We start from the raw sequence: 27,673 nt of genomic DNA on the forward strand, positions 1-27,673 counted from the left end.
AGAGCAAGAATAGACTGACGAGTTTCAGAAGAAAGTTCTTTGTTTCTGGCCATTTTGAGCCTGCAATCGAACCCTGCTCCAGATACTCTACTAGTCTAAAGGCGTCCAGTTTTATTACTTCTTTAATCAGAACAACAGTTTTCATCTGTGCCAACATAATTGCAAAAGGGTTTTCTAATGATCAGTTATCCTTTTAAAATTATAAACTTGGATTAGCTAACATAACGTGCCATTGGAACATTGCTGATAATTGACCTCTGTAGATATTCCAATAAAAATCAGCCGTTTCCAGCTACAATAGTCATTTACAACATTAACAATTTCTGCACTGTATTTCTGATCAATTTGATGATATTTTAATGGATTTAAAAATATATATATATTTCAAAAACAAGGGCATTTCTAAGTGACCCCAAAACCTTTGAACGACAGTGTACATTTTGTGGGAAAAAAATATATTTTACAATAGTTATTTAATTTATTTTTTTCTCCTATCCTTCAACTCCTCCCATCTAGTTCTGATATCGATCCAGCTTGATTTCTACTTGCCACATATTTTGAACTGTGCTGTTTCAAAAGTTCTGAACCGATATACAGTGGGGAGAACAAGCATTTGATACACTGCCGATTTTGCAGGTTTTCCTACTTAAAAAGCATGTAGAGGTCTGTAATTTTTTTAATCATAGGTACACTTCAACTGTGAGAGACGGAATCTAAAACAAAAATCCAGAAAATCACATTGTATGATTCTTAAGTAATTCATTTGCATTTTATTGCATGACATAAGTATTTGATTCATCAGAAAAGCAGAACTTAATATTTGGTACAGAAACCTTAACACCAGTTAACACCAGTCTGTTAACACCAGTCTGTTAACACCAGTCTGTAAACACCAGTCTGTGTTTACAATTACAGAGATCATACGTTTCCTGTAATTCTTGACCAGGTTTGCACACACTGCAGCAGGGATTTCTTCAGATCCTTCAGGTTTCGGGGCTGTCGCTGGGCAATACGGACTTTCAGCTCCCTCCAAAGATGTTCTATTGGGTTCAGGTCTGGAGACTGGCTAGGCCACTCCAGGACCTTGAGATGCTTCTTACCAAGCCACTCCTTAGTTGCCCTGGCTGTGTGTTTCGGGTCCTTGTCATGCTGTAAGACCCAGCCACGACCCATATTCAATGCTCTTACTGAGGGAAGGAGGTTGTTGGCCAAGATCTTGCGATACATGGCCCCATCCATCCTCCCCTCAATACGGTGCAGTCGTCCTGTCCCCTTTGCAGAAAAGCATCCCCAAAGAATGACGTTTCCACCTCCATGCTTCACGGTTGGGATGGTGTTCTTGGGGTTGTACTCATCCTTCTTCTTCCTCCAAACACGGCGAGTGGAGTTTAGACCAAAAAGCTCTATTTTTTGTCTCATCAGACCACATGACCTTCTCCCATTCCTCCTCTGGATCATCCAGATGGTCATTGGCAAACTTCAGATGGGCCAGAACATTGAGCAGGCTTGAGCAGGGCGACCTTGCGTGCGCTGCAGGATTTTAATCCATGACAGCGTAGTGTGTTACTAATGGTTTTCTTTGAGACTGTGGTCCCAGCTATCTTCAGGTCATTGACCAGGTCCTGCCGTGTAGTTCTGGGCTGATCCCTCACCTTCCTCATGATCATTGATGCCCCACGAGGTGAGATCTTGCATGGAGCCCCAGACCGAGGGTGATTGACCATCATCTTGAACTTATTCCATTTTCTAATAATTGCGCCAACAGTTGTTGCCTTCTCACCAAGCTGCTTTCCTATTGTCCTGTAGCCCATCCCAGCCTTGTGCAGGTCTACAATTTAACCCTGATGTCCTTACACAGCTCTCTGGTCTTGGCCATTGTGGAGAGGTTGGAGTCTGTTTGATTGAGTGTGTGGACAGGTGTCTTTTATACAGGTAACGAGTTCAAACAGGTGCAGTTAATACAGGTAATGAGTGGAGAACAGGAGGGCTTCTTAAAGAAAAACTAACAGGTCTGTGAGAGCCGGAATTCTTACTGGTTGGTAGGTGATCAAATACTTATGTCATGCAATAAAATGCTAATTAATTACTTAAAAATCATGCAATGTGATTTTCTGGATTTTTGTTTTAGATTCCGTCTCTCACAGTTGAAGTGTACCTATGATAAAAATGACAGACCTCTACATGTTTTGTAAGTAGGAAAACCTGCAAAATCGGCAGTGTATCAAATACTTGTTCTCCCCACTGTACGTTTTACGGACACAGTATATTTTACTTTAGTTATCTTGTTGTTATTATAGTCCCACTCTTCAGCTCCATACAACCCCTCCCATCTATCTCTTAACACCATCCACATTGGATTTATATTTGCCATATATTTTTCAACTGTGCTGTGGTGTTTCACAAAAGTTCTGAACCTTTCTGTTCTCATAGTTTCTACAGATTGTAATTTAAAGGTAAACAGTTTTGCTTAAAGTATTATTATATTATTGATCATCCAGTAGTGCTATCTGCATTTAGCTGCACGTACCAGGTTGCAATTCTTCAGTCATTCCTGGACCTGCAATCAAAGACAAGCTCCATACGGACAGTAACAAACAAAAAAATCGCAATAAAATCTGCAAAATATTTCCACCAATATTAATATGCAGGACTTTCACTTCATATAGACACCATCACCACCACCGCAAATTCCACAGCACAGCACAGCACAGCATGCCCTAGTCCCAGTCAGTTTACCACTTTCTTTCTGTCTTGCTACCTCCCTCTTCTCTCACTTTCTCTCTATCGGTATTTCTGTCTCTCTGTCTATCTATCCTACTCTTTTTCTCTTTCTACATTCAAACTACTCAAAGGGTTCTTCCATGCCATACACTAATCTGAAATGAAATCTCTCTCAGACCAGAGAGTATTTTTCTCTGTGGTTTTCTTCCTCTATTATGGAATGGATGAGTTTCTGTATGCTGTGGGAGCTTTGATGGAATGGATGAGTTTCTGTATGCTGTGGGAGCTTTGATGGAATGGATGAGTTTCTGTATGCTGTGGGAGCTTTGATGGAATGGATGAGTTTCTGTATGCTGTGGGAGCTTTGATGGAATGGATGAGTTTCTGCATGCTGTGGGAGCTTTGATGGAATGGATGAGTTTCTGTATGCTGTGGGAGCTTTGATGGAATGGATGAGTTTCTGTATGCTGTGGGAGCTTTGATGGAATGGATGAGTTTCTGTATGCTGTGGGAGCTTTGATGGAATGGATGAGTTTCTGTATGCTGTGGGAGCTTTGATGGAATGGATGAGTTTCTGTATGCTGTGGGAGCTTTGATGGAATGGATGAGTTTCTGTATGCTGTGGGAGCTTTGATAGGACTGAGCAGGATTGTGTTAGGATTGGTCTCTGGGTGACATAGGTACTAAATCTGCTCTACACTGTCAACAATCTCATGTTGTTTTTATGGTAACTTACTGGCAGCCAGGTACCTGCAAGTTACTATAAATAAAGGTACAGTATGTTATCGTAAATTCCAAAGAATCTTTATTTTAACAATACATTACTGTAAACTTGCTTTGGAATTTATTTATATGGAATTCATAGTTACCATGAATACAGTAGTTTACAGGTAACTAAATGGCTGCCAATAAATTACGTTAAAAACAACAGGATTATTTTGCAGGGTACTCCTGCCTCGTCCCGTATGAGGGAAGAGGGGTGTTATAGACAGCCAGAAATTGTTGTGTGAAACTTATGCACCACATTCACTCTCTTTCTGACAGTGTATGTAGGTGCTCATTGTCCTTCTGACAATCTGTATTTCTCTCTGTCGCTCTGTCTCCCATTCTTCTTGGTGCATACTATGTACCTCTACCAGTACTGGTGGTCTGTTAGGCAGAGGATGTATTAGATCTCATCAGGGCTTTGTATGCGTTGGTTACCGCTCATCTCTTTATCTCAGCCTCTTAGACAACACAAGCCCGGCTCTTTGTACTTAAAGGGATTCTTTCACTTCAATGGAAATGTTAAATGACTTGGAAATTGAATAAAACGGTAACACTTTACTTGACACCCAGTGTCAAAACACGTTGTGACAGGGTCATAAAGGTGTCATAATATGTCATAACAGCTGACATAACTTGTCAAAACCCAAGCCTTAAACAGCTTGGAAAATTCCAGAAAATGATGTCATGGCTTTAGAAGCTTCTGATAGGCTAATTGACATTATTTGAGACAATTGGAGGTGTACCTGTGGATGTATTTCGAGGCCTACCTTCAAACTCAGTGCCTCTAAGCTTGACATCATGGGGAAATCTAAAAACAATCAGCCAAGAACTCAGAAAAACAATTGTAGACCTCCACAAGTCTTGTTCATCCTTGGGAGCAATTTCCAAATGCCTGAATGTACCAGGTTCATCTGTACAAACAAAAGTACGCAAGTATTAACACCATGGGACCAAGCAGCCGTCATACCGCTCAGGACGGAGACGCGTTCTGTCTCCTAGAGATGAACGTACTTTGGTGCAAAAAGTGCAAATCAATCACAGAACAACAGCAAAGGACCCTGTGAAGAAGCTGGAGGAAACAGGTACAAAAGTATCTATATCCATAGTAAAATGAGTCCTATATTGACATAACCTGAAAGGCACTCAGCAAGGAAGAAGCCACTGCTCCAAAACCGCCATAAAATAGTCAGACTACGGTTTGCAACTGCACATGGGGACAAAGATTGTAATTTTTGGTCTGATGAAACAAAAATAGAACTGTTTGGTCATAATGACCATCGTTATGTTTGGAGGAAAAAGTTGGATGCTTGCAAGCCGAAGAACACCATCCCAACTCTGAAGCACGGGGGTGGCAGCATCATGTTGTGGGGGTGCTTTGCTGCAGGAGGGACTGGTGCACTTCACAAAATAGATGGCATCATAAAGAAAAAGTATGTGGATAAATTGAGACCACATCTCAAAACATCAGTCAGGAAGTTAATGCTTGGTCGCACATTGTTCTTCCAAATAGACAATGACCCCATTAATACTTCCAAAGTTGTGGCAAAATGGCTTAAGGACAACAAAGTCAAGGTATTGGAGTGGCCATCACAAAGTCCTGACCTTAATCCCATAGACAATTTGTGGGCAGAACTGAAATAGCGTGTGCGAGCAAGGAGGTCTACAAACCTGACTCAGTTACACCAGCTCTGTCAGGAGGAGTGGGTCAAAATGTACCCAACTTATTGTGAGAAGCTTGTGGAAGGCTACCTGAAATGTTTGACCCAAGTTAAACAATTTAAAAGCAATGCTACCGAATACTAATTGAGTGTATGAAAACTTCTGACCAACTGGGAATGTGATGAAAGAAATTAAAGCTGAAATAAATCATTCTCTCTGCTATTATTCTGACATTTCACATTCTTAAAATAAAGTGGTGATCCTAACTGACCTAAGACAGGGAATTTTTACTAGAATTAAATGTCAGGAATTGTGAAAAGCTGGGGTTAAATGTATTTGGTTAAGGTGTATGTAAACCTCCGACTTCAACTGTATATGTATATCTGTGGCCTCGTTCATATTTTGTGTGTGTTTGTGTGTGTGTGTGTGCGTGCATACTTGAGTGTGTGAATGGGATAACTGTGTTGTCTGTGATTGCCACATCTGATGAATCCTGATTGGAGATGGTCTGTGTTGGCAGGCAGGAAACAGATGTGCAATGTACAGCCCAATTAATTCCTCTCTCCCTCGCTCTTGCTCTCACTCACTCACTCACTCACTCACTCACTCACTCACTCACTCACACAGACACACACACACAGCCACATATCTCTGTGGCCGTTTATATGTGTTGTCAGGGCGATAGAGTCATCATCTCCATGTCACCCAGGCATACAAAGAAACACTCCTTGGATCCCTCAGTAGAGCTGACAGCAGCCTGTCAATCACCTTTTATCCTACTGTCACAACACATTGAAATGCCGTCTCATATACCATACGGATCATAATCTAGTCAAGTCACCAGCTCTCAAGTCTCACAAAAGTGCAGAGGAACCGCATCAGGTGTGCCTGATTCATTATGTGAAAATGTCCTCTCTAACAGGAATATTACTGGAGAGAAAATGTTAGTTTCCCATTAAAGATGAGAGTGGGAAAGAAGATGTTGATGGGAAGATGGGATAATGAGAAAGGCTAATTAAAGCAGGGCTTCATGAGTTCAAGGACAATTTCAATTTAGCAGATAAAGATGAGAGGATGAGCGGTTGACACGGGTGAGACGTCCAAGATCTTAATTACTACACTGTTTCTGTCTCATGGGGAGGTGGGGATGGGGAGGGGTGAGGAGAGGAGAGGTGGTGGGTCTCTTTGTGAAGCCTCGTCTTAGCTGGGGCCAAGTTCAGTTGGCTCTGGCCAAAAGCTCTTCCCAGGTCATCTCTTTCCATTTCAATAACCCAGACACTCACATAATGCATTTAGCTCTAAGCCCCAAGGATGGATACATACAGGTATACACACACACCTGCACCTCATTGCCAATTACTCTATTTGACCTGAGTTCAACATCCGTTGAATCACTTGAAAGTTGTGGAGCTTTAATACATTTAAATGTGGACTAGGAATAGTACTTTTTGTCTAGCACTGAGTGTGTAACTGTTTGTCTGCGGTTACGTGTGTGAGTCGACTATTCCTGATCACAGCTGGATGGGGAGGGGGGGGGGGTCATATAAAGGTATCTATAGAAGTGAAGACTTCTTCCTCAAGGAATACGTTTAAGTGTAGCCATTGCTTGTATTCCCTCTAGACAGCTGGGCTAATCACAGCGCACTCATATAGTTCTCAGCATTACATCAAGACAGCAGTAACACAAACACACACCTTAAACAGTACTGAAGAGAGAATGATGCAATGCTTCAGATACACAACGAAACACACTGCTTTTAGAAGGAACACAGAATGGCATACGGCAAGTAATGGGAATCGAGTCCGTTTGAACAGATTTTCAATTGATATGCCTGTCGTGTAGAGGTCTGTCTCCAGACACGTGTATACTTGGCAGAATGAATGAAGGCTTTAGGCCTGACACATTGAGGAAGTGTGTAACCATACGAAGAGACTAATTAAAGCAGCATTCTGTTGTAGAAGGGGTTATGATCATGTGTATCAGTGGTTATTAATGGGTGTTGTGAATGTAATCCTGCTGTTACTGTAGCAGATCTGTATGACTAACCCTATGATGTTACTTAGCCTGTACTGTTTTCTGGAATTAGACAAACATTCTGTCAGAGCAGTCAAAACATTTGTGACACCAAATGTATTTTGGAAACCTTGGATATTCAGGACCGTCTCTTTCCCCCTTCCTGACTAACTTTATTCTCTTAACCCTTTCCCTCATTCCATTTTCTCTCTCTCTTTTCCCCTTATCCTCCTCCCTCTATCTCTCCATCTCCTGCAGTGGGATGCTATAAATGAGATGGATGAGTATTTCAGTCCCATCCACACGTACCAGGTGTGTAACGTGATGAGTCCCAGTCAGAACAACTGGCTGAGGACAGGCTGGATCCCTCGTGATGGAGCCAGGAGGATCTATATCGAGGTCAAGTTCACCCTCCGGGACTGTAACAGCATGCCTGGAGTCCTGGGAACCTGCAAGGTACAAGGGATCGGAGATAGTGGTTGAGAATGTGGGGTGAGGGAGGACGGGAGGGAGAAAGAGATGAAGATAAGTACGTGTTTTGCTTCAAAGATCAACACAGACTGTTGACAGCTCTGTCTTTGATCATTTCTTTGTGTGTGTTATGATGAGCAGGAGACATTTAACCTGTACTACTATGAGTCGGACCGAGCTGTAGGCACGGCCATCAGAGAGACCCAGTTCACCAAGATCGATACCATCGCTGCTGATGAGAGCTTTACTGGAGTGGACCTGGGAGTCAGGAGACTCAAACTCAACACAGAAGTATGCTAACTTATTTGACTTTCATGTTTTGAGTGTTTGAGCAGTGTTTCAGCGCTGTGCTTCTCCTGCACGGAGGTGTCCATGGTGCTGAAATGGGTGCCTTTCACAGTGCCACCCCTGACTTTGCTCCCATTCTACATTTACTGAAACGTTTTGAGATGGATTATTGTGTTGTATTGTCCTTTGTCTCCTCCCAGGTTCGAGGTGTGGGCCCCCTCACTAGACGAGGCTTCTACCTGGCCTTCCAGGACATCGGGGCGTGCATCGCCCTGACCTCTGTCAGGGTGTACTACAAGCGCTGCTCAGGCGTGGGCCGCAATCTGGCCGTGTTCACTGACGTGGTGACAGGCGCTGACTCCTCCTCCCTGGTGGAGGTCAGGGGTCAGTGTGTGGACCACGCCGAAGAAAGAGACACGCCCAAGATGTACTGCAGCGCTGAGGGGGAGTGGCTGGTGCCCATCGGGAGGTGTATATGCAGCGCTGGGTTCGAGGAGCACAGGGAGTCCTGCATTGGTGAGTCACACTCTGAATTAGGGATGTATTTGGCTCTCTTGTTTTACATTATGTTACTGTCCTGCTTTTTTTTATCGTACTTTACTTTACCTGTGCCAATCTGTGTTTTTATGGTCAATGTTCAGCCTTGGACATTTTCTGTGTGGTTCAAGTTCTTTCAAACCTATAATACTAGTCCAGCTATCGCTAGGTTGAATAGCTCGTAGTCCTGAATAATTTTAACATTTTTAAGATGATAAGCTGTGGTGAGTCATGAAAGATACTCAAGCATTTTTTTTCATTCCTTGTCTCGCTTAAATTTTTGTTTTGTTTATTTTCTCTGATGGACTGACTTCATTTAGTGACATGTGCATATTTTAGGTTGCCAGGGTTATGGTAATTAAAAACTATTAATCACAGGCGCTGGATAATTAAACGCGTTTTGTCTGCATAATGTGCCAAACAATCGAGGCACGGAACACTGGTTCACCTGTCTTGTTTCACACACACACATCTCTACATACCAGTTTACTGTACCTGTTTACTGTACCTGTTTACTGTACCTGTTTACTGTACCTGTTTACTGTACCTGTTACCTGTACCTGTTAACTGTACCTGTTTACTGTACCTGTTTACTGTACCTGTTAACTGTACCTGTTAACTGTACCTGTTAACTGTACCTGTTTACTGTACCTGTTAACTGTACCTGTTTACTGTACCTGTTTACAGTACCTGTTTACTGTACCTGTTAACTGTACCTGTTAACAGTACCTGTTTACTGTACCTGTTAACTGTACCTGTTTACTGTACCTGTTAACTGTACCTGTTTACTGTACCTGTTAACTGTACCTGTTTACTGTACCTGTTTACAGTACCTGTTTACTGTACCTGTTAACTGTACCTGTTTACTGTACCTGTTAACTGTACCTGTTAACTGTACCTGTTACCTGTACCTGTTAACTGTACCTGTTAACTGTACCTGTTTACTGTACCTGTTTACTGTACCTGTTAACTGTACCTGTTACCTGTACCTGTTAACTGTACCTGTTTACTGTACCTGTTTACTGTACCTGTTAACTGTACCTGTTTACTGTACCTGTTTACAGTACCTGTTTACTGTACCTGTTAACTGTACCTGTTTACTGTACCTGTTTACAGTACCTGTTTACTGTACCTGTTAACTGTACCTGTTTACTGTACCTGTTAACTGTACCTGTTAACTGTACCTGTTACCTGTACCTGTTAACTGTACCTGTTAACTGTACCTGTTTACTGTACCTGTTTACTGTACCTGTTAACTGTACCTGTTACCTGTACCTGTTAACTGTACCTGTTTACTGTACCTGTTTACTGTACCTGTTAACTGTACCTGTTTACTGTACCTGTTTACAGTACCTGTTTACTGTACCTGTTAACTGTACCTGTTACCTGTACCTGTTACCTGTACCTGTTAACTGTACCTGTTTACTGTACCTGTTACCTGTACCTGTTAACTGTACCTGTTAACTGTACCTGTTTACTGTACCTGTTAACTGTACCTGTTAACTGTACCTGTTTACTGTACCTGTTTACTGTACCTGTTAACTGTACCTGTTAACTGTAACTGTACCTGTTAACTGTACCTGTTACCTGTACCTGTTTACTGTACCTGTTACCTGTACCTGTTTACTGTACCTGTTAACTGTACCTGTTTACTGTACCTGTTAACTGTACCTGTTAACTGTACCTGTTACCTGTACCTGTTAACTGTACCTGTTAACTGTACCTGTTTACTGTACCTGTTTACTGTACCTGTTAACTGTACCTGTTAACTGTACCTGTTTACTGTACCTGTTTACTGTACCTGTTAACTGTACCTGTTTACTGTACCTGTTTACAGTACCTGTTTACTGTACCTGTTAACTGTACCTGTTTACTGTACCTGTTTACAGTACCTGTTTACTGTACCTGTTAACTGTACCTGTTTACTGTACCTGTTAACTGTACCTGTTAACTGTACCTGTTACCTGTACCTGTTAACTGTACCTGTTAACTGTACCTGTTTACTGTACCTGTTTACTGTACCTGTTAACTGTACCTGTTACCTGTACCTGTTAACTGTACCTGTTTACTGTACCTGTTTACTGTACCTGTTAACTGTACCTGTTTACTGTACCTGTTTACAGTACCTGTTTACTGTACCTGTTAACTGTACCTGTTACCTGTACCTGTTACCTGTACCTGTTAACTGTACCTGTTTACTGTACCTGTTACCTGTACCTGTTAACTGTACCTGTTAACTGTACCTGTTTACTGTACCTGTTAACTGTACCTGTTAACTGTACCTGTTTACTGTACCTGTTTACTGTACCTGTTAACTGTACCTGTTAACTGTAACTGTACCTGTTAACTGTACCTGTTACCTGTACCTGTTTACTGTACCTGTTACCTGTACCTGTTAACTGTACCTGTTTACTGTACCTGTTAACTGTACCTGTTTACTGTACCTGTTTACAGTACCTGTTTACTGTACCTGTTAACTGTACCTGTTAACTGTACCTGTTAACTGTACCTGTTAACTGTACCTGTTTACTGTACCTGTTAACTGTACCTGTTAACTGTACCTGTTACCTGTACCTGTTAACTGTACCTGTTTACTGTACCTGTTTACTGTACCTGTTTACTGTACCTGTTACCTGTACCTGTTACCTGTACCTGTTACCTGTACCTGTTACCTGTACCTGTTTACTGTACCTGTTTACTGTACCTGTTTACTGTACCTGTTAACTGTACCTGTTAACTGTACCTGTTAACTGCCTGAAGGAAACACACTCACCTGCGAACAAGGCATTGACAGCTCCTGGCACACCCACACACCACACACACACAAACGCACACAGTTTTGTTATGTTTTAGATGCTTATCTCATGAATCTCTCCATTTGTCTATAGTCAAGACATCATCTTAGTGCTTTGTAGTAGCAGTAGTGGCTGTAGTAGAGAGCTGACGTGTGTGGAAGACTCGTGTCTCTGTGACCAAACTGGGTCACTGTGCTAATTCACCTCTCTCCAGTCACGCACATCCCAGGACACGAACGAAACGAGACGAGTCGTTGCCATGCAGACAATCATGAGCCCGAGAGAGAGAACGACAGAGAGCGAGATGGGTTAAGTGGATAAGCAGTATGTATGCAAGAGAAAATGAGTGTGTGTGTGTGTGTGTGTGTGTGTGTGTGTGTGTGTGTTTAAGGGGTTCTTCCCTAAGGCTCACTAGAGCCCCTGGGTTTCACTGTAAGCGTGATATCATCTGTCTGAATGATTGCATGATGTCGCATTAAAGGTGTCACAGAAAGGAAAGAGTGGAAGTAGAAAAGAGTGAAGAGAAAGATAGAGGGAGGACAATGGGAGAGGATAGACAGATCCCTCTCTTTGATATAGGAGGCCGGTTGACAGCTCTCTTGTCACGGTTAAAGTGACATTCGAAATAGCGCTGTGAGTGTGTGTGTTTGTGAGTGTAAGCCCACACCAGGGCTTTTGACTGCCGGGGGAGAATGGAGTAAAATGGCCCATACAGAGAGATAGAGATAAGGCGAGAGCAACTGAGGACACACTGATATGGGCACACACACTTAGCCTGATCACATCCACTCAAGTCAACCAGCCTATCTGACCTTGTTACATTGAAAGAGGTGGACACACACAAACACATAGACAAGCAGAGAGCGAGAGAGCGAGACAGAGAAAAAGCGAGAGAGTCAGAGAGTAAGAGAAACAGCGAGAGAGACAGCGAGACAGACGGCGAGAGAGACAGACGGCGAGAGAGATAGACAGCGAGAGAGACAGACGGCGAGAGAGCGAGAGAGACAGAGATACAGTGATACAGAGAGACAGAGAGACAGCGATACAGAGAGACAGAGAGACAGTGACACAGAGAGACAGCTATACAGAGAGACAGCTATACAGAGAGACAGGGATACAGAGAGACAGTGATACAGAGAGACAGTGATACAGAGAGACAGCGATACAGAGAGACAGAGAGAGAGAGCTATACAGAGAGACAGCTATACAGAGAGACAGCTATAAAGAGAGACAGAGAGACAGCTATACAGAGAGACAGCTATACAGCAATACAGAGAGACAGAGAGACAGCTATACAGAGAGACAGCGATACAGAGAGACAGCGATACAGAGAGACAGCTATACAGAGAAACAGCGATACAGAGAGACAGAAAGACAGCTATACAGAGAGACAGCTATACAGAGAGACAGCGATACAGAGAGACAGCGAGACAGCTATACAGAGAGACAGAGAGAGCAACAGCGATACAGAGAAGCAGCTATACAGAGAGACAGAGAGGCAGCGATAAAGAGAGACAGAGAGACAGCGGTACAGAGACACAGAGAGACAGCTATACAGAGAGACAGCTATACAGAGAGACAGCGATACAGAGAGACAGAGAGACAGCGATACAGAGAGACAGAGCGACAGCTATACAGAGAAACAGCGATACAGAGAGACAGAAAGACAGCTATACAGAGAGACAGCTATACAGAGAGACAGCGATACAGAGAGACAGCTATACAGAGAGACAGAGAGAGCAACAGCGATACAGAGAAGCAGCTATACAGAGAGACAGAGAGGCAGGGATAAAGAGAGACAGAGAGACAGCGGTACAGAGAGACAGAGAGACAGCTATACAGAGAGACAGCTATACAGAGAGACAGCGATACAGAGAGACAGCGATACAGAGAGACAGAGCGACAGCTATTCAGAGTTACAGAGAGACAGCTATACAGAGAGACAGCGATACAGAGAGACAGCTATAAAGAGAGACAGAGAGACAGCTATACAGAGAGACAGCTATACAGAGAGACAGAGTGAGAGACAGCTATACAGAGAGACAGCTATACAGAGAGACAGCGATACAGAGAGACAGCTATACAGAGAGGCAGCGATACAGAGAGACAGAGAGAGCGACAGCGATACAGAGAGACAGCTATACAGAGAGACAGCTATACAGAGAGACAACTACACAGCGAGACAGACAGACAGAGAGAGAGAGACAGCCGTACAGAGAGACAGCTATACAGAGAGACAGCGATACAAAGAGACAGAGAGACAGCTATACAGAGAGACAGAGAGACAGAGAGACGGAGAGACAGCGAGACAGCGAGACAGAGAGACAGAGAGAGAGACAGTGAGAGAAAGAGGCAGCGACAGAGAGTCAGAGAAAAAGCCAGAGAGACAGCGAGACAGTGACAGAGAGACAGAGACAGCGACACAGCGACAGCGAGAGAGAGACAGAGACAGCTAGACAGCTAGAGAGACAGCTAGACAGACAGCGAGAGAGACAGCGACACCGAGAGAGAGAGCGAGACAGTGAGACAGTGAGACAGTGAGACAGCGAGAGACAGCGATACAGAGAGACAGCGATACAGAGAGACAGAGATACAGCGAAACAGAGATACAGAGATACAGCGATACAGAGAGACAGAGAGACAGCGATACAGAGAGACAGAGCGACAGCTATACAGAGAAACAGCGATACAGAGAGACAGAAAGACAGCTATACAGAGAGACAGCTATACAGAGAGACATCGATACAGAGAGACAGCTATACAGAGAGACAGAGAGAGCAACAGCGATACAGAGAAGCAGCTATACAGAGAGACAGAGAGGCAGGGATAAAGAGAGACAGAGAGACAGCGGTACAGAGAGACAGAGAGACAGCTATACAGAGAGACAGCTATACAGAGAGACAGCGATACAGAGAGACAGCGATACAGAGAGACAGAGCGACAGCTATTCAGAGTTACAGAGAGACAGCTATACAGAGAGACAGCGATACAGAGAGACAGCTATAAAGAGAGACAGAGAGACAGCTATACAGAGAGACGACAGAGAGAGAGACAGCTATACAGAGAGACAGCTATACAGAGAGACAGAGTGAGAGACAGCTATACAGAGAGACAGCTATACAGAGAGACAGCGATACAGAGAGACAGCTATACAGAGAGGCAGTGATACAGAGAGACAGAGAGAGCGACAGCGATACAGAGAGACAGCTATACAGAGAGACAGCTATACAGAGAGACAACTACACAGCGAGACAGACAGACAGAGAGAGAGACAGCCGTACAGAGAGACAGCTATACAGAGAGACAGCGATACAAAGAGACAGAGAGACAGCTATACATAGAGACAGAGAGACAGAGAGACGGAGAGACAGCGAGACAGCGAGACAGAGAGACAGAGAGAGAGACAGTGAGAGAAAGAGGCAGCGACAGAGAGTCAGAGAAAAAGCCAGAGAGACAGCGAGACAGTGACAGAGAGACAGAGACAGCGACACAGCGACAGCGAGAGAGAGACAGAGACAGCTAGACAGCTAGAGAGACAGCTAGACAGACAGCGAGAGAGACAGCGACACCGAGAGAGAGAGCGAGACCGAGAGAGAGAGCGAGACAGTGAGACAGTGAGACAGTGAGACAGAGAGAGACAGCGATACAGAGAGACAGCGATACAGAGAGACAGAGATACAGCGAAACAGAGATACAGAGATACAGCGATACAGAGAGACAGAGAGACAGCGATACAGAGAGACAGAGCGACAGCTATACAGAGAAACAGCGATACAGAGAGACAGAAAGACAGCTATACAGAGAGACAGCTATACAGAGAGACAGCGATACAGAGAGACAGCTATACAGAGAGACAGAGAGAGCAACAGCGATACAGAGAAGCAGCTATACAGAGAGACAGAGAGGCAGGGATAAAGAGAGACAGAGAGACAGCGGTACAGAGAGACAGAGAGACAGCTATACAGAGAGACAGCTATACAGAGAGACAGCGATACAGAGAGACAGCGATACAGAGAGACAGAGCGACAGCTATTCAGAGTTACAGAGAGACAGCTATACAGAGAGACAGCGATACAGAGAGACAGAGAGACAGAGAGACAGCTATACAGAGAGACAGCTATACAGAGAGACAGCGATACAGAGAGACAGAGAAACAGCTATACAGAGAGACAGAGAGACAGAGACAGCTAAACAGAGAGACAGCGATACAGAGAGACAGAGAGACAGCTATACAGAGAGACAGAGAGACAGAGAGACAGCGATACATAGACACAGAGAGTCAGCTATACAGAGAGACAGCGATACAGATACAGAGAGACAAAGAGACAGCGAGAGAGACAAAGAGACAGCGAGAGAGACAAAGAGACAGCGAGAGAGACAGAGAGACAGAGATACACAGACAAATAGACAGCGAGACAGAGAGACAGCGAGACAGCTATACATAGATACAGAGTGAGCGACAGCGATACAGAGAGAAAGCTATACAGAGAAACAGCTATACAGAGAGACAGCGATACAGAGAGACAGAGAGACGGAGAGACAGCGATACAGAGAGACAGCGAGATAGAGAGAAAGCGATACAGAGATACCGAGAGACAGCTCTACAGAGAGACAGAGAAACAGCTATACAGAGAGACAGAGAGAGAGAGACAGTGAGAGAAAGAGGCAGCGACAGAGAGTAAGAGAAAAAGCGCGAGAGACAGCGAGACAGCGAGCGAAAGAGAGTGAAAAAGAGAGAGACAGAGACAGAGAGCGATAGCAATAGAGACAGAGAGCCAGTGACAGAGAGACAGAGAGACAGAGTTACAGAGAGACAGCTATACAGAGAGACAGCTATACAGAGAGACAGCTATACAGAGTAACAGAGACACAGCTATACAGAGAGACAGCTATACAGAGAGACAGCTATACAGCGAGACAGCTATAAAGAGAGACAGAGAGACAGCTATACAGATAGACAGCTATACAGCGAGATAGAGAGACAGAGAGAGAGACAGCTATACAGAGAGACAGCTATACAGAGAGACAGCTATACAAAGAGACAGAGAGACAGCTATACAGAGAGACAGCTATACAGAGAGACAGCTATACAGAGAGACAGCTATACAGATAGACAGCTATACAGAGAGACAGAGAGAGCAACAACAATACAGAGAGACAGCTATACAGAGAACCAGCTATACAGAGAGACAGCTATACAGATAGACAGAGAGACATCGATACAGAGAGACAGAGAATGAGAGACGGAGAGACAGAGAGACAGCTATACAGAGAGACAGAGAGAGCTACAGCGATACAGAGAGACAGCGATACATAGAGACAGAGAGGCAGCGATACAGAGAGACAGAGAGACAGCGATACAGAGAGACAGAGAGAGAGAGACAGTGAGAGAAAGAGGCAGCAACAGAGAGTAAGAGAAAAAGCGAAAGAGACAGTGAGACAGCGAGCGACAGATGGAAAAAGAGAGAGACAGAGACAGCTAGACAGCTAGAGAGACAGCGACACAGCGACAGAGAGAGAGCGAGACCGAGAGAGAGAGCGAGACCGAGAGAGAGAGCGAGACATTGAGACAGTGAGACAGCGAGACAGCGAGAGACAGCGATACAGAGAGACAGAGATACAGCGATACAGAGATACAGAGAGACAGCGATACAGAGAGACAGAGAGACAGCGATACAGAGAGACAGTGACACAGAGAGACAGCTATACAGAGAGACAGAGAGACAGAGAGAGACAGCGATACAGAGAGACAGGGAGACAGCTATACAGCGATACAGAGAGACAGCTATAAAGAGAGACAGAGAGACAGCGATACAGAGAGACAGAGAGAGAGAGAGACAACTATATAGAGAGACAGAGAGACAGCTAAACAGAGAGACAGCGATACAGAGAGACAGAGAGACAGCGATACAGAGAGACAGAGAGACAGCTATACAGAGAGACAGCGATACAGACAGACAGAGAGACAGCGAGAGAGAGACAGAGACAGCTAGACAGCTAGAGAGACAGCGACAGAGAGAGAGCGAGACCGAGAGAGAGAGCGAGACCAAGAGAGAGAGCGAGACATTGAGACAGTGAGACAGCGAGACAGCGAGAGACAGCGAGAGACAGCGATACAGAGAGACAGAGATACAGCGAGACAGAGAGACAGCAATACAGAGAGACAGAGAGACAGCGATACAGAGAGACAGAGAGACAGTGACACAGAGAGACAGCTATACAGAGAGACAGAGAGAGACAGCGATACAGAGAGACAGGGAGACAGCTATACAGAGAGACAGAGAGACAGCGATACAGAGAGACAGCTATAAAGAGAGACAGAGAGACAGCGATACAGAGAGACAAAGAGAGAGAGAGACAGCTATACAGAGAGACAGAGAGACAGCTAAACAGAGAGACAGCGATACAGAGAGACAGAGAGACAGCGATACAGAGAGACAGAGAGACAGCTATACAGAGAGACAGCGATACAGAGAGACAGCTATACAGAGAGACAGAGAGACAGTGATACATAGACACAGAGAGTCAGCTATACAGAGAGACAGCGATACAGAGACAGAGAGACAGCGATACAGAGAGACAAAGAGACAGCGAGAGAGACAGAGAGACAGAGATACACAGACAAAGAGACAGCGAGAGAGACAGAGACAGCGAGACAGCGAGACAGCTATACATAGATACAGAGAGAGCGACAGCGATACATAGAGAAAGCTATACAGAGAAACAGCTATACAGAGAGACAGCGATACAGAGAGACAGAGAGACGGAGAGACAGCGATACAGAGAGACAGCGAGAAAGCGAGAAAGCGATACAGAGATACCGAGAGACAGCTCTACAGAGAGACAGAGAGAGAGACAGTGAGAGAAAGAGGGCAGCGACAGAGAGTAAGAGAAAAAGCGAGAGAGACAGCGAGACAGCGAGCGAAAGAGAGCGAAAAAGAGAGAGACAGACAGAGAGTGATAGCAATAGAGACAGAGAGCCAGTGACAGAGAGACAGAGAGACAGCTATACAGAGTTACAGAGAGACAGCTATACAGAGAGACAGCTATACAGAGAGACAGAGAGACAGCTATACAGAGAGACAGCTATACAGAGAGGCAGAGAGACAGCTATACAGAGAGATAGCGATACAGAGAGACAGCTATAAAGAGAGACAGCTATACAGCGAGACAGAGAGACAGAGAGACAGCTATACAGATAGACAGCTATACAGCGAGACAGAGAGACAGAGAGACAGCTATACAGAGAGACAGCTATACAGAGAGACAGCTATACAGAGAGACAGCTATACAGAGTTACAGAGAGACAGCTATACAGAGAGACAGAGAGACAGCTATACAGAGTAACAGAGACACAGCTATACAGAGAGACAGCTATACAGAGAGACAGAGAGACAGCTATACAGAGTAACAGAGACACATCTATACAGAGAGACAGCTATACAGAGAGACAGCTATACAGAGAGGCAGAGAGACAGTTATACAGAGAGATAGCGATACAGCGAGACAGAGACAGAGAGAGAGACAGCTAGACAGAGAGACAGCTATACAGATAGACAGCTATACAGCGAGACAGAGAGACAGAGAGAGAGAGAGCTATACAGAGAGACAGCTATACAGAGAGACAGAGAGAGAGACAGCTATACAGAGAGACAGCTATACAGAGAGACAGCGATACAGAGAGACAGCTATACAGAGAGACAGAGAGACAGAGAGACAGCTATACAGAGAAACAGCTATACAGAGAGACAGCGATACAGAGAGAAGAGAGACAGCGATACAGAGAGACAGAGAGAATGAGAGACGGAGAGACAGTGATACAGAGAGACAGCTATACAGAGAGACAGTGATACAGAGAGACAGCTATACAGAGAGACAGAGAGACAGAGAGACAGAGAGAGCTACAGCGATACAGAGAGACAGCTATACAGAGAGACAGAGAGGCAGCGATACAGAGAGACAGCTATACAGAGAGACAGCGTTACAGAGAGACAGAGAGCGAGACAGCTATACAGAGAGATAGAGAGAGAAAGCTATACAGAGAGACAGCTATACAGAGAGACAGTGATACAGAGAGACAGCTATACAGAGATACAGCTATACAGAGAGACAGCGATACAGCGAGACAGAGAGACAGAGAGCGAGACAGCTATACAAAGAGATAGAGAGAGAAAGCTATACAGAGAGACAGCTATACAGAGAGACAGTGATACAGAGAGACAGCGAGACAGAGACAGCGACAGAGAGACAGCGACTAAGAGACAAAGAGACAGCAACAGAGTGACAAAGAGACAGCGAGAGAGAGACAAAGAGACAGCGAGAGAGACAAAGAGACAGCGAGAGAGACAGAGAGACAGCGAGAGAGACAAAGTGACAGCGAGAGAGACAAAGAGACAGCGAGATAGACAAAGAGACAGCGAGATAGACAAAGAGACAGCTATACAGAGAGACAGAGAGACAGCAATACAGAGAGAGCAATACAGAGAGACAGAGAAACAGCGAGACAGCTATACAGAGAGACAGAGACACAGTGATATAGAGAGACAGAGAGACAGCTATGCAAAGAGACAGAGAGAGAGACAGAGAGACAGAGAGAGAGACAGCTATACAGAGAGACAGAGATACAGAGAGACAGCTATACAGCGATACAGAGAGACAGAGAGACAGCTATACAGAGAGACAGTGATACAGAGAGACAGGGAGACAGCTATACAGAGAGACAGAGAGACAGCTAAACAGAGAGAAGAGAGACAGCGATACAGAGAGACAGCTATACAGAGAGACAGAGAGACAGCGATACAGAGAGACAAAGAGACAGCTATACCGAGTGACAGAGAGACAGCTATACAGAGAGACAGAGAGTCAGCTATACAGAGATACAGAGAGACAAAGAGACAGCTATACTGAGTGACAGAGAGACAGCTATACAGAGAGACAGAGAGTCAGCTATACAGAGAGACAGAGAAACAGAGAGACAGCGATACAGAGAGACAAAGAGACAGCTATACAGACTGACAGAGAGACAGCGATACAGAGAGACAGCGATACAGAGAGACAGCGATACAGAGAGACAGCGATACAGAGAGACAGAGAGAATGAGAGACGGAGAGACAGCGATACAGAGAGACAGAGAGACAGCTATACAGAGAGACAGTGATACAGATAGACAGCGAGACAGCTATACAGAGAGACAGAGAGAGCTACAGCGATACAGAGAGACAGCTATACAGAGAGACAGAGAGGCAGCTATACAGAGAGACAGAGAGGTAGCGATACAGAGACAGAGAGACAGCGATACAGAGAGACAGCGATACAGAGAGACAGAGAGACAGAGAGACAGCTATACAGAGTTACAGAGATACAGCTATACAGAGAGACAGCGATACAGCGAGACAGAGAGACAGAGAGCGAGACAGCTATACAGGGAGATAGAGAGAGAAAGCTATACAGAGAGACAGCTATACAGAGAGACAGTGATACAGAGAAACAGTGAGACAGAGACAGCGACAGAGAGACAGCGACTAAGAGACAAAGAGACAGCAACAGAGTGACAAAGCGACAGCGAGGCAGAGACAAAGGGACAGCGAGAGAGACAAAGAGACAGCGAGAGAGACAGAGAGACAGCGTGATAGACAAAGAGACAGCTATACAGAGAGACAGAGAGACAGCAATACAGAGAGAGCAATACAGAGAGACAGAGAAACAGCGAGACAGCTATACAGAGAGACAGAGTCACAGTGATATAGAGAGACAGAGAGACAGCTATACAAAGAGACAGAGAGACAGCGATACAGAGAGACACAGAGACAGCTATACAGAGAAACAGAGAGAGAGACAGAGAGACAGAGAGAGAGACAGCTATACAGAGAGACAGAGATACAGAGAGATAGACAAAGAGACAGCTATACAGAGAGACAGAGAGACAGCAATACAGAGAGAGCAATACAGAGAGACAGAGAAACAGCGAGACAGCTATACAGAGAGACAGAGTCACAGTGATATAGAGAGACAGAGAGACAGCGATACAGAGAGACACAGAGACAGCTATACAGAGAAACAGAGAGAGAGACAGAGAGACAGAGAGAGAGACAGCTATACAGAGAGACAGAGATACAGAGAGACAGCTATACAGCGATACAGCGATACAGAGAGACAGCGATACAGAGAGACAGAGAGACAGCTATACAGAGAGACAGTGATACAGAGAGACAGGGAGACAGCTATACAGAGAGACAGAGAGACAGCTAAACAGAGAGACAGCGATACAGAGAGACAGCGAGACAGAGACAGCGACAGAGAGACAGCGACTAAGAGACAAAGAGACAGCAACAGAGTGACAAAGAGACAGCGAGAGAGAGACAAAGGGACAGCGAGAGAGACAAAGAGACAGCGAGAGAGACAGAGAGACAGCGAGAGAGACAAAGTGACAGCGAGAGAGACAGCGAGAGAGACAAAGAGACAGCGAGATAGACAAAGAGACAGCTATACAGAGAGACAGAGAAACAGTGAGACAGCTATACAGAGAGACAGAGTCACAGTGATATAGAGAGACAGAGAGACAGCTATACAAAGAGACAGAGAGACAGCGATACAGAGAGACACAGAGACAGCTATACAGAGAAACAGAGAGAGAGAGACAGAGAGACAGAGAGAGAGACAGCTATACAGAGAGACAGAGATACAGAGAGACAGCTATACAGCGATACAGCGATACAGAGAGACAGCGATACAGAGAGACAGAGAGACAGCTATACAGAGAGACAGTGATACAGAGAGACAGGGAGACAGCTATACAGAGAGACAGAGAGACAGCTAAACAGAGAGACAGCGATACAGAGAGACAGAGAGACAGCTATACAGAGAGACAGAGAGACAGAGAGACAGAGAGACAGCGATACAGAGAGACAAAGAGACAGCTATACAGAGTGACAGAGAGACAGCTATACAGAGAGACAGAGAGTCAGCTATACAGAGAGACAGAGAGACTGAGAGACAGAGAGACAGCGATACAGCGATACAGAGAGACAAAGAGACAGCTATACAGAGTGACAGAGAGACAGCTATACAGAGAGACAGAGAGTCAGCTATACAGAGAGACAGAGAAACAGAGAGACAGCGATACAGAGAGACAAAGAGACAGCTATACAGACTGACAGAGAGACAGCGATACAGAGAGACAGCGATACAGAGAGACAGTCTCTCTCACTGTCTCTTTGTCACTCTGTTGCTGTCTCTTTGTCTCTTAGTCGCTGTCTCTCTGTCGCTGTCGAGAGAGACAAAGAGACAGCGAGAGAGACAAAGAGTCAGCGAGAGAGACAAATAGACAGCAAGAGAGACAGAGATGCACAGACAAAGAGACAGCGAGAGAGACAGAGATACAGAGATAGACAGACATAGAGAGACAGACAGAGAGAGACAGCGTCAGAGAGACAGTGAGACAGCGAGACAGCGAGAGAAACATAGAGAGAGAAACAGAGACTACGCGAAAGACAGAGAAAGCGAGAGAGAGAGACAGCGAGAGAGGGCGACAGAGACAGAGAGGGCGACAGAGAGACTGAGAGACCACCCACCTATCTCAGTGGTTTAGCTCACTGCAATAGTAAACACCTTGTGAGTGTGTTTGTGTTTAACGCCGAAAGGTAAGTTCTAAGGTTTGGGATAGGCGTAAAACAAAATCTCAAACAACTTTCTATCCAGAGGTAGATGCTTATGCCCATCTACTATCCTGTCCAAAACTCTCTCGCAAAACCCAAACCTACTTGGGGGTAACAGCGCGCACTGTTGCCGTTAGTGGCCGGTTTCCACCTGATCTCCCGACGTCCTCAGACATGGATGGACGTCTAATACTGACATATCATGGGTGACCTGGATGCAGAAATATGGTGAAAATGTGATTATGTCTGCAACGATGTTATGATCATTTCAAAGACAAACAAAAATATTTTCTAATATTTTAAGTGAGTATTATTGGTGAGGTCTTTTCTTTTTTTTAAATACAGGTTCCTCTTTAAATGAAGTTCAGCTTATAAAGGCTTAATAAAGCCCTTCATTGTGCCTTCATAAGCACTACGTGAATGTTTTATAAAGCATCTATAACAGTATGTCATGAATTATAAAGGGTTCATACATTTGGAATAACTGTGTGACACAATTGCAAATGTCAAATGTGACATAACCCACTATGTTGGATATGATATAAACATGTGCTTTATAAAGGATGACCTGTTGTGCTGAAGGACGGCTTAGGCTCTTAAGTGATGTCATGTTAGTCACATTACACCTAATCTCAGACACTTCCGCCCAAGTGCACGGAATGTCTGGTGAACCAATGCATCAAACTTGGACTTCATTAGTTAGGGTTAGGTTTAAAATCAAATTTTAAGAATATAAATGATGGAAATGGGCAGGGTTAAGCAATAATTATGACTTTTTGACTGTGTTAAGTAGTGACGATGAGAAATACTTTACTCAGTAAGGTCACTCCTATAGAATTCTATGGTCACTCCCACTAAGGCCAACTTTGAATGATTGATATCCCAGGCTTATATGTACTGTGTGTGCAATAGCCTGGGGACAATGTTACAACAAAAAACACTTACCTTAATGAAAGCCCCCAACCTAAAGTAATTGAAAGTGTCTTTCATCTGGAGCCAAGTTCGATGTTGCTCAGTTCACAAACATGCACACAACAAATAGAGCCATATCGTGCGGTTTTGGTCCCAGTCAGGTCTTTGACACATTCACCCACTCCTCCGCTGAAAGATCAGCCACAAAATGCTGGCACCATGTAACAGGTTGTAATCAAGCCCTGGTCTCCAGCATGGGAACAGAAGAGGAATACCTGATGCAGTAGTCTCAGGTTGACCTTCTCCAAATCAACTTGGTTCTGACACACGCACAAACGCAAGCTTTGCAGGTCCATCGAGCCATTTAAATATCTCTCCCACCCTACATTAACCTGTGGATCATGAGAGAACCTTCATAAGTCAGGAGAACGTTAATAACTTATTTGAGACACCTTCGTCATTCATAACAGGTATATTTTCTGGGTGATTAAATATTGACTGGCTTTCATCAAACTGCTCATTCAATAAAAAGCTTCAAACTGCAACATGGTTCAGGTTATCAGTCAACCTACCAGGGTACTTACAAACAGCACAGGAATTAAATCATCAACATCTATTGATCATGTCTTTACTAATGCTGCAGAAATTTGCTTGAAGGCAGTATTCAGATCCATTGGATGTAGTGATCACAATATAGTGCCCATATCTAGGAAAACCAACATTCCAAAAGATGGGCCAAATATAGTGTATAAGAGGTCATACAATAAGTTTTGTAGTGATTCCTATGTTGTAGATGTAAAGAATATTTATTGGTCTGTGATGTGTAATGAGGAGCAACCAGACATTGCACTTGATGCATTTATGAAATTGCTTTTTCAAATCAAATCAAATGTTATTGATCTCATACACATATTTAGCAGATGTTATTGTGGGTGTTGCGAAGTGCTTGTGTTCCTGGCTCCACAACAGTGCAATAATATCTAACAATTCACAACAATACACACAAGTCTAAAATGTAATGAATGGAATTAAAAATATATAAATATTAGGATGAGCAATGTCAGAGTGGCATTGACTAAAATACAGTAGAATAGAATACAGTATATACATATGAGATGAGTAAAGCAGTATGTAAACTTTAATTAAAGTGATTAGTGTTCCATTATTAAAGTGGCTAGTGATTCCATGTCTATGTACAGTGGCTTGCAAAAGTGTTCACTCCATTGGCATTTTTCCAATTTTGTTGCCTTACAACCTGGAATTAAAATAGATTTTTTGGGGGAGAATGTATAATTTGATTTACACCACATGCAAAACACTTTGATGATGCAAAAACATGTTTGTGAAAAAAGAAGAAATAAGTAACTTAGTACAGCACATTTTGCAGCAATTACAGCTGCAAGTCTCTTGGGGTATGTCTCTATAAGCTTGGCACATCTATTCACTGGGATTTATGCCCATTCTTCAAGGCGAAATCTGCAACAGCTCCTTCAAGTTGGATGGGTTCCACTGGTGTACAGCAATCTTTAAGTCATACCACAGATTCTCAATTGGATTGAGGTCTGGGCTTTGACTAGGCCATTCCGAGACATTTAAATGTTTCGCCTTAAACCACTCAAGTGTTGCTTTAGCAGTTTGCACAGGGTCATTGTCCTGCTGGAAGGTGAACCTCCGTCCCAGTCTCAAATCTCTGGAAGACTGAAACAGGTTTCCCTCAAGAATTTCCCTGTATTTAGCGCCATCCATCATTCCCAGTTTCCCAGTCCCTGCCGATGGTGTTCTCTGGGTGATGGGAGGTGTTGGGTTTGCACCAGACATAGCGTTTTCCGTGATGGCCAAAAAGCTCAATTTTAGTCTCATCTGACCAGAGTACCATCTTCCATATGTTTGGGGAGTCTCTCACATGCCTTTTGGTGAACACCAAACGTGTTTGCTTATTTTTTTCTTTAAGCAATGGCTTTTTTCTGTCCACTCTTCGGTAAAGCCCAGCTCTGTGGAGTGTATGGCTTAAAGTGGTCCTATGGACAGATACTCCAATCTCCGCTGAGGAGCTTTACAACTCCTTCAGGGTTATCTTTGGTCTCTTTGTTACCTCTCTGATTAATGTCCTCCTTGCCTGGTGTGTGAGTTTTAGTGGGCAGCCCTCTATTGGCAGGTTTGCTGTGGAGTCATATTCTTTCCATTTTTTAATAATGGATTTTAATGGTGCTCCGTTCAAAGTTTCCGTTCAAAGTTTCTGATATTTTTTTATAACCCAACACTGATCTGTACTTCTCCACAACTTTGTCCCTGACCTGTTTGGAGAGCTCCTTGGTCTTCATGGTGTCGCTTGCTAGTGGAGCCCCTTGCTCAGTGGTGTTGCAGACTCTGGGGCCTTTCAGGACAGGTGTATATATTGTTGCACCAGATCTTTTTTAGGGGCTTCATAGCAAAGGGGGTGAATACATATGCAGGCACCCCTTTTACATTTACACATAAAATAAACATTGGAGAAAAAGTTATTTTTCCACTTCACCAATTTGGACTATTTTGTGTATGTCCATTACATGAAATCGCAATAAAAATATATTTAAATTACAGGTTGTAATGCAACAAAATAGGAAACATGGCAAGGGGAGTGAATACTTTTGCAAGGCGCTGTATATGGGGCAGCAGCCTCTAAAGTGCAGGGTTGAGTAACCTGATGGTAGCCAGCTAGTGATGACTATTTAACAGTCTGATGGCCTTGAGACAGAAGCTTTTTTCAGTCTCTCAGTCCCAGCTTTGATGCACCTGTACTGACCTCGCTTTCTGGATGATAGCGGGGTGAACAGGCCATAGCTCGGGTGGTTGATGTCCTTGTGGATCTTTTTGGCCTTCCTGTTACATCGGGTGCTGTAGGTGTCCTGAAGGGCAGGCAGTGTGGGCCAGATGGATTGCCAGATGAATGAATAAATATGAATTTAATGTTTTCTAAGCTCAGTCTGAAAGGTTAAGGACAATCCCAAGAAGATTAGATTTATGTCAAAATTCTAAATGTAAAGCATTTTTTTATTTAAATGATGAGCCCGCTGACGTGTCTATTTCAGGGTTTAGTATAGCAACATTATAAGATTTTACAAACATTTTATATTTATAATAATTGAATTAGTTTGGAGGGAACATGAGCATTGGGTAAATTGACCAAGTATCTTTTATAATCATATTCAGCAACTTCCATATTGTCCGTGATAGGATTGAAGAGAAATGGTGTCCAAATCAGACATAAATGGACAAAAGCGTTAAATAAAAGCGTTTTAATGCCTGAGGTGGGAAAATATGTTTTCATGAAGGTTTAATATTTACTTAATGTTGTGTTCAGAAAATGCATTCATTCTATTACATTTTTTATTTTTTATTAAATATTACAGCATCCCAAGAATGATCCATATATGAAAAATGATTGCCTAAACATTAACAATGATTCATATTTGTTCATATTTCAGGGACATTTGCATTACACATGTCCCAAGGTCAAACAAATATCTCCAATGCAAATTACTGTATATGGAATACATATTGGCTTAGAGCTATTTTGGGTGAAACAGTAAAAGTATTGTCAGGAATATTCAGGAGGATCTATGGAATGTATATTATATGGTGTTATTTCATGGGGCTCTGGTTAATACTGAGTTTTGCTGTCCTTTTACTCCACTCATTCCATTGGACTCCGAATCACGTCACATATGGCTTAATGCACGACAGAAAACCACAGTTCAGGGCATGCTCACTGAATTAAAGGGAAACTACAGTTAAAAAAATCAAAGTTTCTTAGATTTTTCCCAGACCTCAAAAGTTATCCCCTGATGTGGTTTAAGCATTGTTGTGACAAACAG

The 27,673-nt window shown here is 43.8% G+C and overlaps 1 protein-coding gene across 1 annotated transcript in view; it reads left to right on the forward strand.

The window, feature by feature from the left end:
* Positions 1-27,673, forward strand: part of LOC109890221 (ephrin type-A receptor 8) — a 145,926-nt gene that overhangs the window by 75,992 nt on the left and 42,261 nt on the right. Inside the window, exons 3-5 of the mRNA XM_031825154.1 lie at positions 7,421-7,618; positions 7,775-7,924; positions 8,122-8,437. Coding sequence (XP_031681014.1) covers positions 7,421-7,618; positions 7,775-7,924; positions 8,122-8,437 — 664 coding nt within the window. The remainder of the gene's footprint in view (positions 1-7,420; positions 7,619-7,774; positions 7,925-8,121; positions 8,438-27,673) is intronic.

This window comes from Oncorhynchus kisutch, linkage group LG5 (genome assembly GCF_002021735.2).
Source record: "Oncorhynchus kisutch isolate 150728-3 linkage group LG5, Okis_V2, whole genome shotgun sequence".
Classification (NCBI taxonomy): Eukaryota; Metazoa; Chordata; class Actinopteri; order Salmoniformes; family Salmonidae; genus Oncorhynchus; species Oncorhynchus kisutch.